General features: G+C 35.2%; 1 protein-coding gene across 1 annotated transcript; it reads left to right on the plus strand.

The window, feature by feature from the left end:
- The first annotated feature begins 4,336 nt into the window (after nt 1–4,336).
- LOC129922551 (proline-rich protein 9-like) lies at nt 4,337–5,965 on the plus strand. Its single transcript, XM_056009188.1, has 2 exons — nt 4,337–4,375; nt 5,573–5,965. Exons 1-2 carry the CDS (start codon nt 4,337–4,339, stop codon nt 5,963–5,965), a joined length of 432 nt encoding a protein of 143 aa, XP_055865163.1.
- Nucleotides 5,966–16,451: the final 10,486 nt, after the last annotated feature.

Here is a 16,451-nt window from a genome sequence, read left to right on the forward strand (position 1 = left end):
ATCAATGGCCACTTCACTAGGGGATGGGGTAGACAGGGAAATGTAGAGCCACTTTTATTTTCCCAATAGTTCTCCAGTTTCTGGAACATTTCTTTCTATTGTCAATCACTTGCCAAAGTCTGATGCAACGGTCTATATGAAACGTCTATTTGTGAATAGTGCAGTGGTATACTTGCTGTCCAGTTGAGAATAGTGCAGTGGTATACTTGCTGTCCAGTTGTGAATAGTGCAGTGGTATACTTGCTGTCCAGTTGTGAATAGTGCAGTGGTATACTTGCTGTCCAGTTGTAAATAGTGCAGTGGTATACTTGCTGTCCAGTTGAGAATAGTGCAGTGGTATACTTGCTGTCCAGTTGTAAATAGTGCAGTGGTATACTTGCTGTCCAGTTGAGAATAGTGCAGTGGTATACTTGCTGTCCAGTTGTGAATAGTGCAGTGGTATACTTGCTGTCCAGTTGTGAATAGTGCAGTGGTATACTTGCTGTCAAGTTGTGAATAGTGCAGTGGTATACTTGCTGTCCAGTTGTGAATAGTGCAGTGGTATACTTGCTGTCCAGTTGTGAATAGTGCAGTGGTATACTTGCTGTCCAGTTGTGAATAGTGCAGTGGTATACTTGCTGTCCAGTTGTGAATAGTGCAGTGGTATACTTGCTGTCCAGTTGTGAATAGTGCAGTGGTATACTTGCTGTCCAGTTGTGAATAGTGCAGTGGTATACTTGCTGTCCAGTTGTGAATAGTGCAGTGGTATACTTGCTGTCCAGTTGTGAATAGTGCAGTGGTATACTTGCTGTCCAGTTGTGAATAGTGCAGTGGTATACTTGCTGTCCAGTTGTGAATAGTGCAGTGGTATACTTGCTGTCCAGTTGTAAATAGTGCAGTGGTATATTTGCTGTCCAGTTGTAAATAGTGCAGTGGTATACTTGCTGTCCAGTTGAGACGTTCTGTTCTAAATGTTCACATGTTAAATGTGGAACATTTCCATCTCGTATACATATTTGTTTATTTTATTCATTTATACATTGTGGACGTTAATTAAGATAAAGATTATTGCATAAAGATTACTACATAATGATTATTAGATAAAGATTATTATATAAAGATTATTAGATAAAGATTATTAGATAAAAAGCATTAGATAAAGATTATTAAATAAAGATGTGTAGATAAAGATTATTAAATAAAGATATGTAGATAAAGATTATTATATAAAGATATGTAGTCTGTAGATAAAGATTTTTAGATAAAGATTATTATATAAAAATTATTAGATAAAAATTATTAGATAAAAATTATTAGATAAAAATTATTAGATAGAAATTATTAGTTAAAGATTATTAGATAAATATTATTAAATAAAGATTATTATATAAAGATTATTATATAAAGATTATTAGATCAAGATTATTAGATAAAGATAATTAGATAAAGATTATTATATAAAGATTATTAGATCAAGATTATTAGATCAAGATTACTATATAAAGATTATTAGATCAAGATTATTAGATCAAGATTATTATATAAAGATTATTAGAGCAAGATTATTAGATCAAGATGATTACGTCCTATCCAAAACATTCTGCTGGTCGGGAGGGGAGATAACCGAGGGCAGGATTTGAACTTAAAACAACTGTGACGAAATTCTGATAAGCAAACCTCTCGACCTCTCGACCACGGAGAAAACTGTTATTTTATTTTGTAGTTAGTATCTACTAATAGTCTGACGTTAGATTAACATTTTCTATGAGTCTGGTGTTTTGTGGTTATAATAATAATAATAAAATACTAGTGACAATGTCTTCATTCCAAATAGTAACTCTGAGTGCAGTGCTTCACATGACAGGCTGACTTTGTTGCAACCCGGAAAACAACTTGTAATAGTCAATAGGATTGAAATAACATTTATTGATGTATAGGAACATACAACTAAAATAACATTCTGTATATGCAATGGTTAAATAAAGTAACACTATTATGGTTACTCTGGAAGTTACTTTGGGAGTGACTTTGTTCCCAGCATCTAATATTCATTGCATGAGTAGATATGAAAGTATTACGATTCTATCAAATCAAAACAGCTACAAATAAATTAGATGTTCATTTTTGTATCCGAACATAATTTTGTGTTGATCTATTGAAATGACTTTTTTGAATGACTAAGAACAGCTATTGTATAGTTCTTAAGGCTGAAACAAAAACAGCACTCCAAAGTATCTCATATTTTCTTTACTTGATTCTTTATTTTACAACAAATAGAGAGAGAGAGAAACTTTGGATGTGTGTGTTTGTGAGAGAGAGAGAGAGAGAGAGAGATTGAAAGAAAGAAAGAAAAAGAGAGAGAGGGAGAGATTAAAGCAAATAAAAATCGCTAAATTCACGTAAATAGATAATGGTATCATCGAATATATAACGCAAATTGTAAGAGTATGTATGACAAAACTGGTCATAATCGAACCACGACAGACGAACTATAAATATGTATGTATGTGTGTATGTTTGAATAAAAATCGAAACCGTTTAACCAATCTTGATAAAACTTGACATAAATGTATTTTAGATTTTAGAGACCGTAGTGTATGTCTAATGTTCCTCCAATGATACCGACTCTTCCCATATTAGAAAAACAAAATTGACCTCTATTAAAGAACGAAACTTTGTAACAAATCCGGTAAACCACTTTCACAATATATTTATATGTTAGCTAAACGAGTAAACCTATTTTCGCACTCTAATTTAATTTCGCGTCAAAATAAAAATAAAAAAGTTTCAAGGGAACATTCTTCGTATTGGCATATATCTCAATACTTATTCCCTAGATCAGTAATACCCAAACTAAGGCTCGCAGGCCGCGGTCATATCCGGCTAGTAATATATAAAAATAGCGCCCACAAAATAGCGCGAACAAAATAGCACCGACTAAATACCGCGGAAAAAAATATTCCTTAGCAATTTTGCAAGAAATAAGATATCTTTAGATATCTTAAAATATGAATAAAGTAAATAATTTTTTAGTCTTATTTTATCATTTTTTCAGTCATTTTGCTGGAAACACTTTAGATATCTTAAAATATAAATATGCAAACATTGTGCAAGAATTATAGGCTACAATAACAAATTTCAAAATATACCATTTATTTACATTCCAAAAGTGCACTTCAAAAAGACACTTCTGTACTAGTCAGATTTACACAAGAGCACACACAAACTTTCACAAATATAAATAGTATGCAATGTCACGTAGAAACTCCATCAGTGGCATGTTTCCTACATTGGCACTAGAGCTGCAAGTCGTCTGTTAAATTGGAGTTACTTTGTCTTGCTTGCAGCTTTACTTCGTTCTCCAGCATTGTACCTCAGAATCTTGTTCTCAGTATTCTCCTGTTCTCTGAGGAAGTGAGAGATTAACTTGTAGACATTAATTCATGGTTCCATCCCTCCACTGAATTGTTCGTGGTACATTGCCCTATGTCCGATCTCAAACATTCCATAATGCTATAGGTAATCTTTGAGTCACTTTGCGGTTTCGTCTCTGGCGACCAATATAGTTGTCCTCCCAATAGTCATACAAATTCCCTACAACATCTAGCCGAGCATCATTAAGTTCTTCGAAGATAAGAAAAGAGATCCTCAGCTTAACTAATCCTGACACACCTAAACGTTTGCCAATGTTGAGACGCCCTGGTTTGAGAGATGCCGCAGATAATCTGATCATACTATAAAAGACAAACATGGAACACACACATTATCGTATAACTAGCCCCTGAAGCACATTTCAAAAACATATTTTAGCAAACTATGCATTTTAAAACATCGGTGAAAAAAGGAGAATGAGATTTAATTTTAAAGTACTCTCGTTCTCTGCACATATGGCCTACTTTTAGATCTATTCATAGTGAAGAAGAGAGAGACCTCAACAAAAATGCTCCCAGGATCTTCACTTACTCAAATCCGGTACTTTTGTCTTCTGCTATTTTGTCGAGAAAATTTTGCGCTATTTTGTCGGCGCTATTTTCTTCGCGCTATTCTTATCGGCGCCATTATCTTCGCGCTATTTTGTCGGCGCCCTTTTGTTCGCGATATTTTTGTCGGCGCTATTTTTTCGCGATTATTTGTTTTGCGTTATTTTGTGGCATCACCATAAAGTACATCATCCATTAAGAACGTGAATTTCTGTGAGTGAGTTTTGACCTAATTATTTAATTCAAGGTGAAACTTGTTGGATACTTCTTTTGAATTGAATCATGGACAATTTCATGTTCTTTGGGTTTTAATAAAATTGAGATCATTGCGTCTTTCAAAAAACTGACGTAATAATCCACACAAAGTTATTTAAATCATGTGTTGTGGAGTTAGTAACTCTACTGATCTAGTCAAAGTAATTCTACTATTTATTTTGATTAATTTTTGTGAAATAATTTCCTATATGTGAAAGATACAGTAGGACTTGGACTGCTCTGTACTATATAGACCAGTTGAGAACGCAATGATATGAGACACATGCTTAGTGAAAGAATCAACGTTGGTGCCCTTTCGAGACTTTACGTCCATACGTCGTATACAGGAAAAAGAACAACACTGTATTATTGGAGATGATTCAATTAGAAAAACCCTGCATACCCAGTCACGTGTTCAACTAGCCAGATTTCTTTTCTGTACATCATACAAACAACGCATTAGAATCATTTTGAAATATCATTCGCACAAGTCAACTGTAAGGCGCCTAGGGCGACCGGAGCAGTCTAAAAATACGCCCTGCTGTGTCTTTCTGTTAGCGATCAATATCTGTATCTCTAGTCTACTATCTGACAACTTGGAGCACAGGAAGAAGAGCAACTTATTCAAGTGTTTCTACTGTTAGGATCAACGCCGTCATTCTGGCACTTCGCCACTTTTCTCTGACTACTTGCTTGGCCCCTTGTTTATTTGGCTATAGTGAGTATGCTACTGGACTACCAGTGGTCTAACTACTTGTTTGGCCCCTTGCCTGTTGTCTATTTGGCTATATTGAGTGTACTACTGGACTACCAGTGGTCTAACTACTTGCTTGGCCCTTTGCCTGTGTTTATTTGGCTATAAAGAAGACTGTGATGAGTGAAAAGAGGACTATGAAGAGAAGTGTAAAGAGGACTGTAAAGAGAAGTGTAAAGAGGACTGTAAAGAGAAGTGTAAAGAGGACTGCAAAGAGAAGTGTAAAGAGGACTGTAAAGAGAAGTGTAAAGAGGACTGTAAAGAGAAGTGTAAAGAGGAATGTAAAGAGAAGTGTAAAGAGGACTGTGAAGAGAAGTGTAAAGAGGACTGTGAAGAGAAGTGTAAAGAAGACTGTGAAGAGAAGTGTAAAGAGGACTGTAAAGAGAAGTGAAAAGAGGACTGTGAAGAGAAGTGTAAAGAGGACTGTAAAGAGAAGTCTAAAGAGGACTGTAAAGAGAAGTGTAAAGAGGACTGTGAAGAGAAGTGTAAAGAGGACTGTGAAGAGAAGTGTAAAGAGGACTGTGAAGAGAAGTGTAAAGAGGACTGTGAAGAGAAGTGTAAAGAGGACTATGAAGAGAAGTGTAAAGAGGACTGTTGAGAGAAGTGTAAAGAGGACTGTAAAGAGAAGTGTAAAGAGGACTGTGAAGAGAAGTGTAAAGAAGACTGTGAAGAGAAGTGTAAAGAGGACTGTGAAGAGAAGTGTAAAGAGGACTGTGAAGAGAAGTGTAAAGAGGACTGTAAAGAGAAGTGTAAAGAGGACTGTAAAGAGAAGTCTAAAGAGGACTGCAAAGAGAAGTGTAAAGAAGACTATGAAGAGAAGTGTAAAGAGGACTGTGAAGAGAAGTGTAAAGAAGACTATGAAGAGAAGTGTAAAGAAGACTATGAAGAGAAGTGTAAAGAGGACTGTAAAGAGAAGTGTAAAGAGGACTGTGAAGAGAAGTGTAAAGAGGACTGTGAAGAGAAGTGTAAAGAGGACTGTGAAGAGAAGTGTAAATAGGACTGTGAAGAGAAGTGTAAAGAGGACTGTAAAGAGAAATGTAAAGAGGACTGTGAAGAGAAGTGTAAAGAAGACTATGAAGAGAAGTGTAAAGAGGACTGTGAAGAGAAGTGTAAAGAAGACTATGAAGAGAAGTGTAAAGAAGACTATGAAGAGAAGTGTAAAGAGGACTGTAAAGAGAAGTGTAAAGAGGACTGTGAAGAGAAGTGAAAAGAGGGCTATGAAGTGTAAAGAAGACTATGAAGAGAAGTGTAAAGAGGACTGTGAAGAGAAGTGTAAAGAGGACTATGAAGAGAAGTGTAAAGAGGACTGTAAAGAGAAGTGTAAAGAGGACTGTGAAGAGAAGTGAAAAGAGGGCTATGAAGTGTAAAGAAGACTATGAAGAGAAGTGAAAAGAGGACTATGAAGAGAAGTGAAAAGAGGACTATGAAGAGAAGTGTAAAGAGGACTGTGAAGAGAAGTGTAAAGAAGACTATGAAGAGAAGTGAAAAGAGGACTATGAAGAGAAGTGAAAAGAGGACTGTGAAGAGAAGTGTAAAGAGGACTGTGAAGAGAAGTGTAAAGAGAGACTGTAAAGAGAAGTGTAAAGAGGACTATGAAGAGAAGTGAAAAGAGGACTATGAAGAGAAGTGTAAAGAGGACTGTGAAGAGAAGTGTAAAGAAGACTATGAAGAGAAGTGAAAAGAGGACTATGAAGAGAAGTGAAAAGAGGACTGTGAAGAGAAGTCTAAAGAGGACTATGAAGAGAAGTGTAAAGAGGACTGTGAAGAGAAGTGTAAAGAGGACTATGAAGAGAAGTGTAAAGAGGACTGTGAAGAGAAGTGTAAAGAGAGACTGTGAAGAGAAGTGTAAAGAGGGCTATGAAGTGTAAAGAGGACTATAAAGAGAAGTGTAAAGAGGACTATGAACAGTCCAGTGTTATGAGAATTGTGAGGAGGTGTGTGAGAGTGTGAAGAGAAATGTGAGAATGATGTGAGGAGTAGTGTGTGGGGGCAAGTGTGATTGTGTGAGCAGTGAATTTAGGTCACCTGGGTAGTAAAGGTGTCTCGCTATTTATAATTCTAGTTGCTGCGAAGACCATGTCCATAATTTTGGACTCTATCAGCAGATCGGTAACACTGAAGAAATCAGCACTGGGTCCATCAGCGCGACTTTATGGTCTACAGGCACGATACACTGGCTTGCCTCAGTGGAAGTCACATTGCTTGGTACGCGGTAATCTGGACATTGCTTGACCTAATGGCAAAACACTCCAAATGAGAAGTAAGAACTGGACAATAGGAACAGAAAGTGACACCTGTATTCATGCAGTAGGTTTGATTTTCAATTCTTGAACTTCATGTTGTGAAATAATAAACCAGATATAACAAATCAGACTTGAATGGTAGGATGTCACAAACATTGTCTGGATCTGGTTGGAATTCGTATAATATCTACATGACATACAATTAATAAGCCAAAGTATTGACAACAATTCAGGAAGAGTGCAGTATTTCACGTAGGTAAAGGTGTTTAACCTGTGTCTGTAGAATGTGTACTGGTCAGAAGATTGGTTGCGTGTTTCTGTACTCTTGAGTTCGTAGACGTACTGATCGAGTTACTGAACACTGAGAGGTTGAACACTGAGAGATTGATAAGTCACTGAACACTGAGAGATTGATAAGTCACTGAACACTGAGAGATTGATAAGTCACTGAACACTGAGAGATTGATAAGTCACTGAACACTGAGAGATTGATAAGTCACTGAACACTGAGAGATTGATAAGTCACTGAACACTGAGAGATTGATAAGTCACTGAACACTGAGAGATTGATAAGTCACTGAACACTGAGAGATTGATAAGTCACTGAACACTGAGAGATTGATAAGTCACTGAACACTGAGAGATTGATAAGTCACTGAACACTGAGAGATTGATAAGTCACTGAACACTGAGAGATTGATAAGTCACTGAACACTGAGAGATTGATAAGTCACTGAACACTGAGAGGTTGAACACTGAGAGATTGATAAGTCACTGAACACTGAGAGATTGATAAGTCACTGAACACTGAGAGATTGATAAGTCACTGAACACTGAGAGATTGATAAGTCACTGAACACTGAGAGATTGATAAGTATTCTGCGTGCTTTTTCAGTTCACGGACCAAAGGTTTGGAACTCACTCCCCATTGATCTCAGACAGACAACAGGCTACACCACTTTTAAGAAGAACATTAAGACCTATCTGTTTAAAACTTTTTTAGATTAACTGTCGTCTTAGTTCTCGTGTTTTTGTTTGTAATGTTATTACAGCGCCTTGAGCCTATATTTTGTTTGTTAACAGCACTTTATAAATAAAATTATTATTATTATTATTATTATTATTATTTCCTATTTTAATGTAGCCTCACTGTGCACTGAAGCACAATTGCAATCTATTATTAATTTAGACTTAAGACCAAATGCACACATACACAATTTTATTCTTTTTTTTTAAGATTCTGATCTGCACAGAGCCATGGAGTCTGGTAAATGGGGAGTGCCAGGACACATGAAGCAGTGCTTAGAGGGGCTGAGAAGTTGTAGACGTTTTAGGGCACGGGTGAGCAGCGCGATGTATGAATGATGGATCCGAGCAGTGACATTAATTGGCTGGAGTTCAGGTTGACCACATTTCTAGATAAATGTTTAGACACACACGCACAAAGTCACCTTCACACGGAGAGAGACAGACAGCTAGATAGATATTTAGTTCGTTCATTTAGATAGATAGATAGATAGATAGATAGATAGATAGATAGATAGATAGATAGATAGATAGATAGATAGATAGATAGATAGATAGATAGATAAATAGATAGATAGATAGATGTAATGATTATAATTACGTCCTAAATGGATCTATGTCTCTAGGTGATTTGTTAATGTAGTCATGTGTGTTAATTAGAGACTCAAACACTACTACTACTACTTCATTGGTTTACCTAGATACTTCGGGCTAACTGTCCCATGCTCTAATGGTGCCTGTAAACAATAAGCACTAGCATATGAAATAAGAGCTGTATCTGTGTGTTTGAGTTGTTATCTTTGTATTTGTAAGTTACGGTGTTTTATGTATTATTGCTGCTTTATTTTTTAGTCTTCTTTTTTAAAGTGTTTATAAATTGAATGATTTGACGCATGTAAAACTAAATGTAATTTATTTATCTACAGTAATCTACACACATTTAAGTGATATTGTGATTAAGTGAAATCAGATCACTACACTTAAAGAGACAAATAAAAATGCAGTTTTTTGGATTATGGGTGATTTCAACCTACCTGATATAAATTGGAAAACACTAACCATAGATAAACACCAAAACCTTAAGGACATAAATGAGCTTTTCATAGAAACTTTACACAACCTAAGTTTAGATCAAATCATTAAAAAGCCAACTAGATTAAACAACACATTAGATCTCTTCTTAAACAACAGACCTGGATTAGTAGTTGATTATGATATTATCCCTGGTCTATCAGACCATGAGATCATAAAAATACACAGTCAGATAAAAGCAGTAGCCAATACAAAACCCAAAAGAAAAATCTTACTCTGGAATAAATGTAACCTAACACAACTACACCAAGCTGCATTAAACTTTCAACAAACATTCTTATTAGAAAAAGACATTAACCAACCAGTCGATGACCTCTGGAATTTCATTAAAAACCATCTTAAAAGCATTATAGAAAATCATATACCAACTAAATACACATCAAACAAAATAAATAAATGCTGGTTAAATAATAAACTAAAGAAGCTTTGTAAACAGAAAGAAAACCTATATAGAAAATTTAAAGAAACTAATGCAGAAAGAGTTTACAAAAAGTATATAAAAATTAAACACTTAACCCAAAAAGTAAGCAGACAGCTGCAGAGTGAATACATAAACAATGTAATATCTAAAGATAACAACAAAAACCTATAGTCATACATTAAGTCTAAGAAAATGGAAACAACAGGCGTAGCGCCATTAAAAGATGAACATAACATAATACATAATGATAATGAAACTAAAGCAAACATCCTAAACAAATACTTTGCATCAGCATTCTCAGCCCCAGGAGACAAAGACATATTACTGAATTTGAACCAAGTAGACAACATAGAAGATATAGTAGTACAAGAAAATGGAATTCAAAAACTATTAGCCAACACCAAACCAAATAAAGCTTCTGGACCTGATGGTATTCCAGCTAGATTACTCAAAGAACTAAGTAATGAGCTAGCCCCAGTGTTCAAAATACTCTTTCAGGCTTCACTTAACCAGGGCAGAGTACCAAAGGACTGGAAAGAAGCTAATGTCACCCCCCTATTTAAAAAAGGAGAAAAATCTGACCCAGGAAACTACAGACCAGTATCACTTACCAGCATCACATGTAAAATCCTAGAACACATAATATGTAGCAACATCATAAACCACTTAGACAAACATAATGTCCTCACACCATACCAACATGGCTTTAGGAAATATAGATCATGTGAAACACAACTAATAGGATAATTGATGATTTTTCAAAAGGTTTAGATAATAGTGAACAAATAGATGCTATCTTACTAGATTTTTCTAAGGCTTTTGACAAAGTTCACCACCATAGTTTGCTTAAAAAATTAAAATATTTCGGCATTAATGGTCCACTGCATCAGTGGATTAAGGACTTTCTGATAGGGAGAGAACAAACTGTAATAATAAATGGCTCTAAATCAACACCGATAACAGTAAACTCAGGTGTACCTCAAGGAACAGTCTTGGGTCCACTACTATTTTTAATTTACATAAATGATTTACCAAATTGCATTACTTCAGGAACAAAAGTCAGATTATTTGCAGACGATTGCATAATATATAGAACAATAAAAACAACACAAGACACAGATATTTTACAAAGAGAATTAGATGAATTACAGAAATGGGAATCAAATTGGAGCATGTCTTTCCACCCAGAAAAATGTCAGTTGTTAAGAGTAACAAAAAAACTAAAACAAATTAATTCCACTTATCTTATTCATGGCAAACCAGTAACACAGACTAAAAACGCAAAATACCTAGGTGTTATAATAAATGAAAAACTGTCATGGAATCCACATATTGATGAAACTACAAAAAAATCAAACAAAGCATTAGGATTTATTAAAAGAAATTTCTATAAATCAAATAAGAACATAAAACTAAAATGTTATTTAACCTTGGTTAGGCCAATAATAGAATATGCATCCTCTGTTTGGGACCCCTCAACTCAAGAAAACATTAAGAAACTAGAACAGACACAAAATAGAGCAGTGCGATTCATAACAAACGAATATTCGCATTTGACTAGAGTAACACCTTTAGTAAAATCACTAAATTTAGAAAGCCTTCAGGACAGAAGGCTCAAAAGTAAAGTAGCAATCATACATAAAACACTGAACCATAATCTTCAAATACAAAAACAAAATTTAATAAAATACTCTGAAAGACACAAAGATAAAGGCACATTCCTCGTCCCATATGCTAGGACAAATTTGTACAAATACTCCTTCTTCCCTAGTGCTATTAGAGCATGGAATGGGTTGCCTGAGCTAGCCAGGAAAACCAGTGACTTGGCAGAATTTAAGTCATTGGTTAATATGCATGACTAAATGCATGACGCGTAGGACGTAATCATCTTCTTTTTTGAAGTAACGTCTGTATTATATAAGATTAAGATTAAGATATTCGTTTGTTGAAAAACTCACTTCTCTTTTTTTAGCGGCTCCCGGAAGGGGAACAAACGCTATTAGTTTTGTGTGGGCTGTCTGTCCGTAATTCAGTCCGTCCCGTTTAGAAACTAGAAGAGAAAATGAAAATCGGTCATCATGATATTTTAGATCATTCAAAGTTCTGATGCAACGGCTACTTTTTTTTTCTTTTCTGAAAGCGAAAAATCTAATTTTTTAAATCAATTATGCAAGCAGTTGTTTCATAAAAATAAACCATTTTTACAACTATTCACTATTAATAGTAATAAACACTTGTCGTTAGACGAACTTACTTTACATCATACCACGAAAATGTTCTTTTCTTGAGGCTTTGAATAAGAGATTGACCCTTTAGAAAACAATTAGATCAATTAGATTTATTATAAGACATCAGTTAGGCCAGGTTCACATCTAACCTCAATTCACTTTCAATTATCCCTTGGTCTGCTGGACCTTTGGGGCACCACACAGGATCTGTCAACCTTCTTTCTCCTTTCTTCTCTGTCATTTGAATTTCATTAAGATATTCGTCTGAAAATATTGAAACCTGCCTTTTTTTCCTGCCTGGGTGGACCACTTCTGGCGCCGATTTGAATGTGTGTCTCTACACAAACTGTCCTTGTAACCTTGTTACTTTTATTGTGTTTTCATAAGTTGAGAGTTTCCAAAAAAAGAAAAATGCATATTTCAATATTAGATAGTCTTCTCTATTTTGTGTATCTTTATTTTCTATATGTTTTCATAAAATTGGGGGTTATAAAAAAAGGATGCATATTCTAAGATTGGTTTAACTAAAGTTAAATTAAATTTTAGTTCATTTTTCTTATTTGACTTGTAAAAATTATTTTAATTAACCCTCATGCTTCATTTTATTTTTAATAATTGTGTCTGTATGTGATCTCGAGTGTAATTTTTCATTTATAATAAATTTAGTTACTTTGTGTATTGGAGCTGTGTACCTGGTTTACTTATAAATGAGAAATGAAATGATATCAAACTGCTGACTTATTGTAGACCTGAATTTACTGTTATTAGTGTTATTTTGTTCTCTCCCTGTCAGGAAATCTTGGATCCATTGTTGTAATGGGCCAGTAATGCCCACATATTTTGTAGGAAGCTATGATGATGAACTTTTTCAAAAGAAATCTATTAAAATGGCATCCTTTTGGCTAATTATTCTCTTAGCGTTATAAAAAGTAATCAGCTAGACCTAATAGCTGAGTTTGATATGATCTAAATTCCTAAAAACCATAATGGTATGGAACAATGACATTATTTGTATCGAAGTGGTTTATAGTATTGCGACATATTATGTGCTCTAGTTTTTACATGTGAAGCTGGTGACTGAAGCTGGTCTATAGTTTTCTGTATCAGAATTATCTCCTTTTTTCAATTGGGAATTCTACCTTTGCGTGAGGCATAAAAGAGTATTTTGAACACGGATGTTATCTCGTGTCTTAGTTCTTTGAGTCATCTAGCCAGAATACCGCCAGGTCTAGAGGATTTATTTAATTTTATGTTTGTAAATAGTTTTTGGATACCATTTTCCGTTGTAACCATATCACTTTTTTTACTTGGTTTAAATGAAGCAATATCTTTGTTTACTGGGGGGGGGGAATAACAATGTTGTTACAAACTATCTAATAAAATGTTGGCTTTAAAGTGTTATACTGACCCCTCACTATGTATCATGTATGTACTGCCCCCTCACTATGTATCATGTATCTACTGACCCCTCACTATGTATCATGTATGTACTGACCCCTCACTATGTATCATGTATGTACTGACCCCTCACTATGTATCATGTATGTACTGACCCCTCACTATGTATCATGTATGTACTGACCCCTCACTATGTATCATGTATGTACTGACCCCTCACTATGTATCATGTATGTACTGACCCCTCACTATGTATCATGTATCTACTGACCCCTCACTATGTATCATGTATGTACTGACCCCTCACTATGTATCATGTATGTACTGACCCCTCACTATGTATCATGTATGTACTGACCCCTCACTATGTATCATGTATGTACTGACCCCTCACTATGTATCATGTATATACTGACCCCTCACTATGTATCATGTATATACTGACCCCTCACTATGTATCATGTATGTACTGACCCCTCACTATGTATCATGTATGTACTGACCCCTCACTATGTATCATGTATGTACTGACCCCTCACTATGTATCATGTATGTACTGACCCCTCATTATGTATCATGTATGTACTGACCCCTCACTATGTGTCATGTTTGTATTATGATGGCAAATTGTAAACCTTAAAGAAGTTAGCGTTATCTTCATCTTTATTCACGGATTATGTTCATCTTTTTTGGATAGAATTACACACAAATGTCCATCGAATTTTCTTTCTATGTATTTAAAGTTTTTAAAACGTATCTACTGACCCCTCACTATGTATCATGTATGTACTGACCCCTCACTATGTATCATGTATCTACTGACCCCTCACTATGTATCATGTATGTACTGACCCCTCACTATGTATCATGTATGTACTGACCCCTCACTATGTATCATGTATGTACTGACCCCTCACTATGTATCATGTATGTACTGACCCCTCACTATGTATCATGTATCTACTGACCCCTCACTATGTATCATGTATGTACTGACCCCTCACTATGTATCATGTATCTACTGACCCCTCACTATGTATCATGTATGTACTGACCCCTCACTATGTATCATGTATGTACTGACCCCTCACTATGTATCATGTATCTACTGACCCCTCACTATGTATCATGTATGTACTGACCCCTCACTATGTATCATGTATCTACTGACCCCTCACTATGTATCATGTATGTACTGACCCCTCACTATGTATCATGTATGTACTGACCCCTCATTATGTATCATGTATGTACTGACCCCTCACTATGTGTCATGTTTGTATTATGATGGCAAATTGTAAACCTTAAAGAAGTTAGCGTTATCTTCATCTTTATTCACGGATTATGTTCATCTTTTTTGGATAGAATTACACACAAATGTCCATCGAATTTTCTTTCTATGTATTTAAAGTTTTTAAAACGTGTAGAATCTATTGGCAATCATTAATGTACACAGGATTCATAAGATTAAGCCGCAATATCAACCCACAAGATCAAGACACAAGATCAAGCCACAAGATCAAGTCACAAGATCAAGTCACAAGAATTTATTTTCTTACATGTGCTTTCTCTCTCTATCTCGCTCTAGGAATCTCAAACTGAAACTTTCTCTTTGAGTTCTATCAGTGAACCAAACAGGCGGCCATGATGGTTGTGTTCAGGTGAAGATGTAATGCCCCCTCCCCCTTTCCGTATCATGAAGCCAGGAAGCCATGACACTTGTGTAACCAAACCAGAAAATTAATCAAGGAACTGTAGAAGCAGACATGAATGCGATGAACCTAATCCATGAATACAGATTTGAATAAGTCCCAGGGGGGGGGGTCTTCTAATGTCACGCTCTGAGATACTGAAAGAAACACATTTTTAGATTGGTCAACAACTTCTTGTTATAACTGCTTGGTGTCAACCAACGTTGCCCTGGAGGCTCTAAGTTATATGTTTCTCTCTCGAGACTCAGAAACCCGAGAGAAAAACAGCTAGGCTATAGACCAGTAAATACTTTCAAGTATTGGACATGTCCATTTTAATATCTATGATATCTATCTATATCAGGAGATTGCATTTATGAGCTCAGACTGCAATACAAGTTCTTTATCTATTGTTTATGGTTGAATGATTTAATGTGTGTGTGTGTGTGTATATATATAGATCCGTCCATGTGTACATATCCACATCCAACACTTTCTGTTCAAGCTTTTCAAATTAACAAACATTAATGATTATGCTATAACAGTAGGTATACTTTATGTAGAATATTTGTTTTAAAAGTTCTGGCCAACCTACAAGTTAAAGCCATTTGGATTGAATGCTATACAAAAGTAAGAAGGAAAAAGTTGTCAATATTTCGTTCCGTTTTGTTCCGTTTCCAAAGTTCCGATCTGAAATGTACATCCTGGTCCAGCCCTCCTCCTGCTGCTGGATGGCCAGGCAGCCAGCTCAAGCTATCGTGAGGACAACCCGTAGAGCACACGATCAGTCAGCCCTTTTTTTATCTATTGAAATACCCAATCACATATTTGTTTAAGATAAGAATCAATGCATATTTTATCTGACAGAGAGACTGAATTATTCATGGTTATATTATAGATCCCATTTGTCATTGCAACAATATCTCGATATATTTAATTGAAACCTATTGTAAATATTTTATATATTTAATTGTGTAACTTTTCCTATACGAAATATATATGAACACGTGATATCCAATCATAACAATGTAATAGTATGACAAAGAAGGACATTGTTTCAAAAACAAATGGATTTTTAATTAACTTTCAGCATTAACTTTTGCATAATCAAAATGTACCCTAACAAAAGTGAGAGAATCTATTAGCGTAAATTTCTAGTTAAATCACATTTGGGTGTGAGTGTGTACAACAGTGGAGACTTTAGTTAGAGCAACATTCACAATGACATGTTTACATTGCACTGCTATTTAAAATAGAAGTTTGATTTGGATACACAACTAAGATTTAATGTCTTACAACTTTATCATTTGTCCTTTTGAAATTGGCGTCATCATTTACTGTGCTGTGTATCTTATGATGATCCCATTTAAACAAGTGTCTTCCC

This window comes from Biomphalaria glabrata, chromosome 13 (assembly GCF_947242115.1).
Source record: "Biomphalaria glabrata chromosome 13, xgBioGlab47.1, whole genome shotgun sequence".
Classification (NCBI taxonomy): domain Eukaryota; kingdom Metazoa; phylum Mollusca; class Gastropoda; family Planorbidae; genus Biomphalaria; species Biomphalaria glabrata.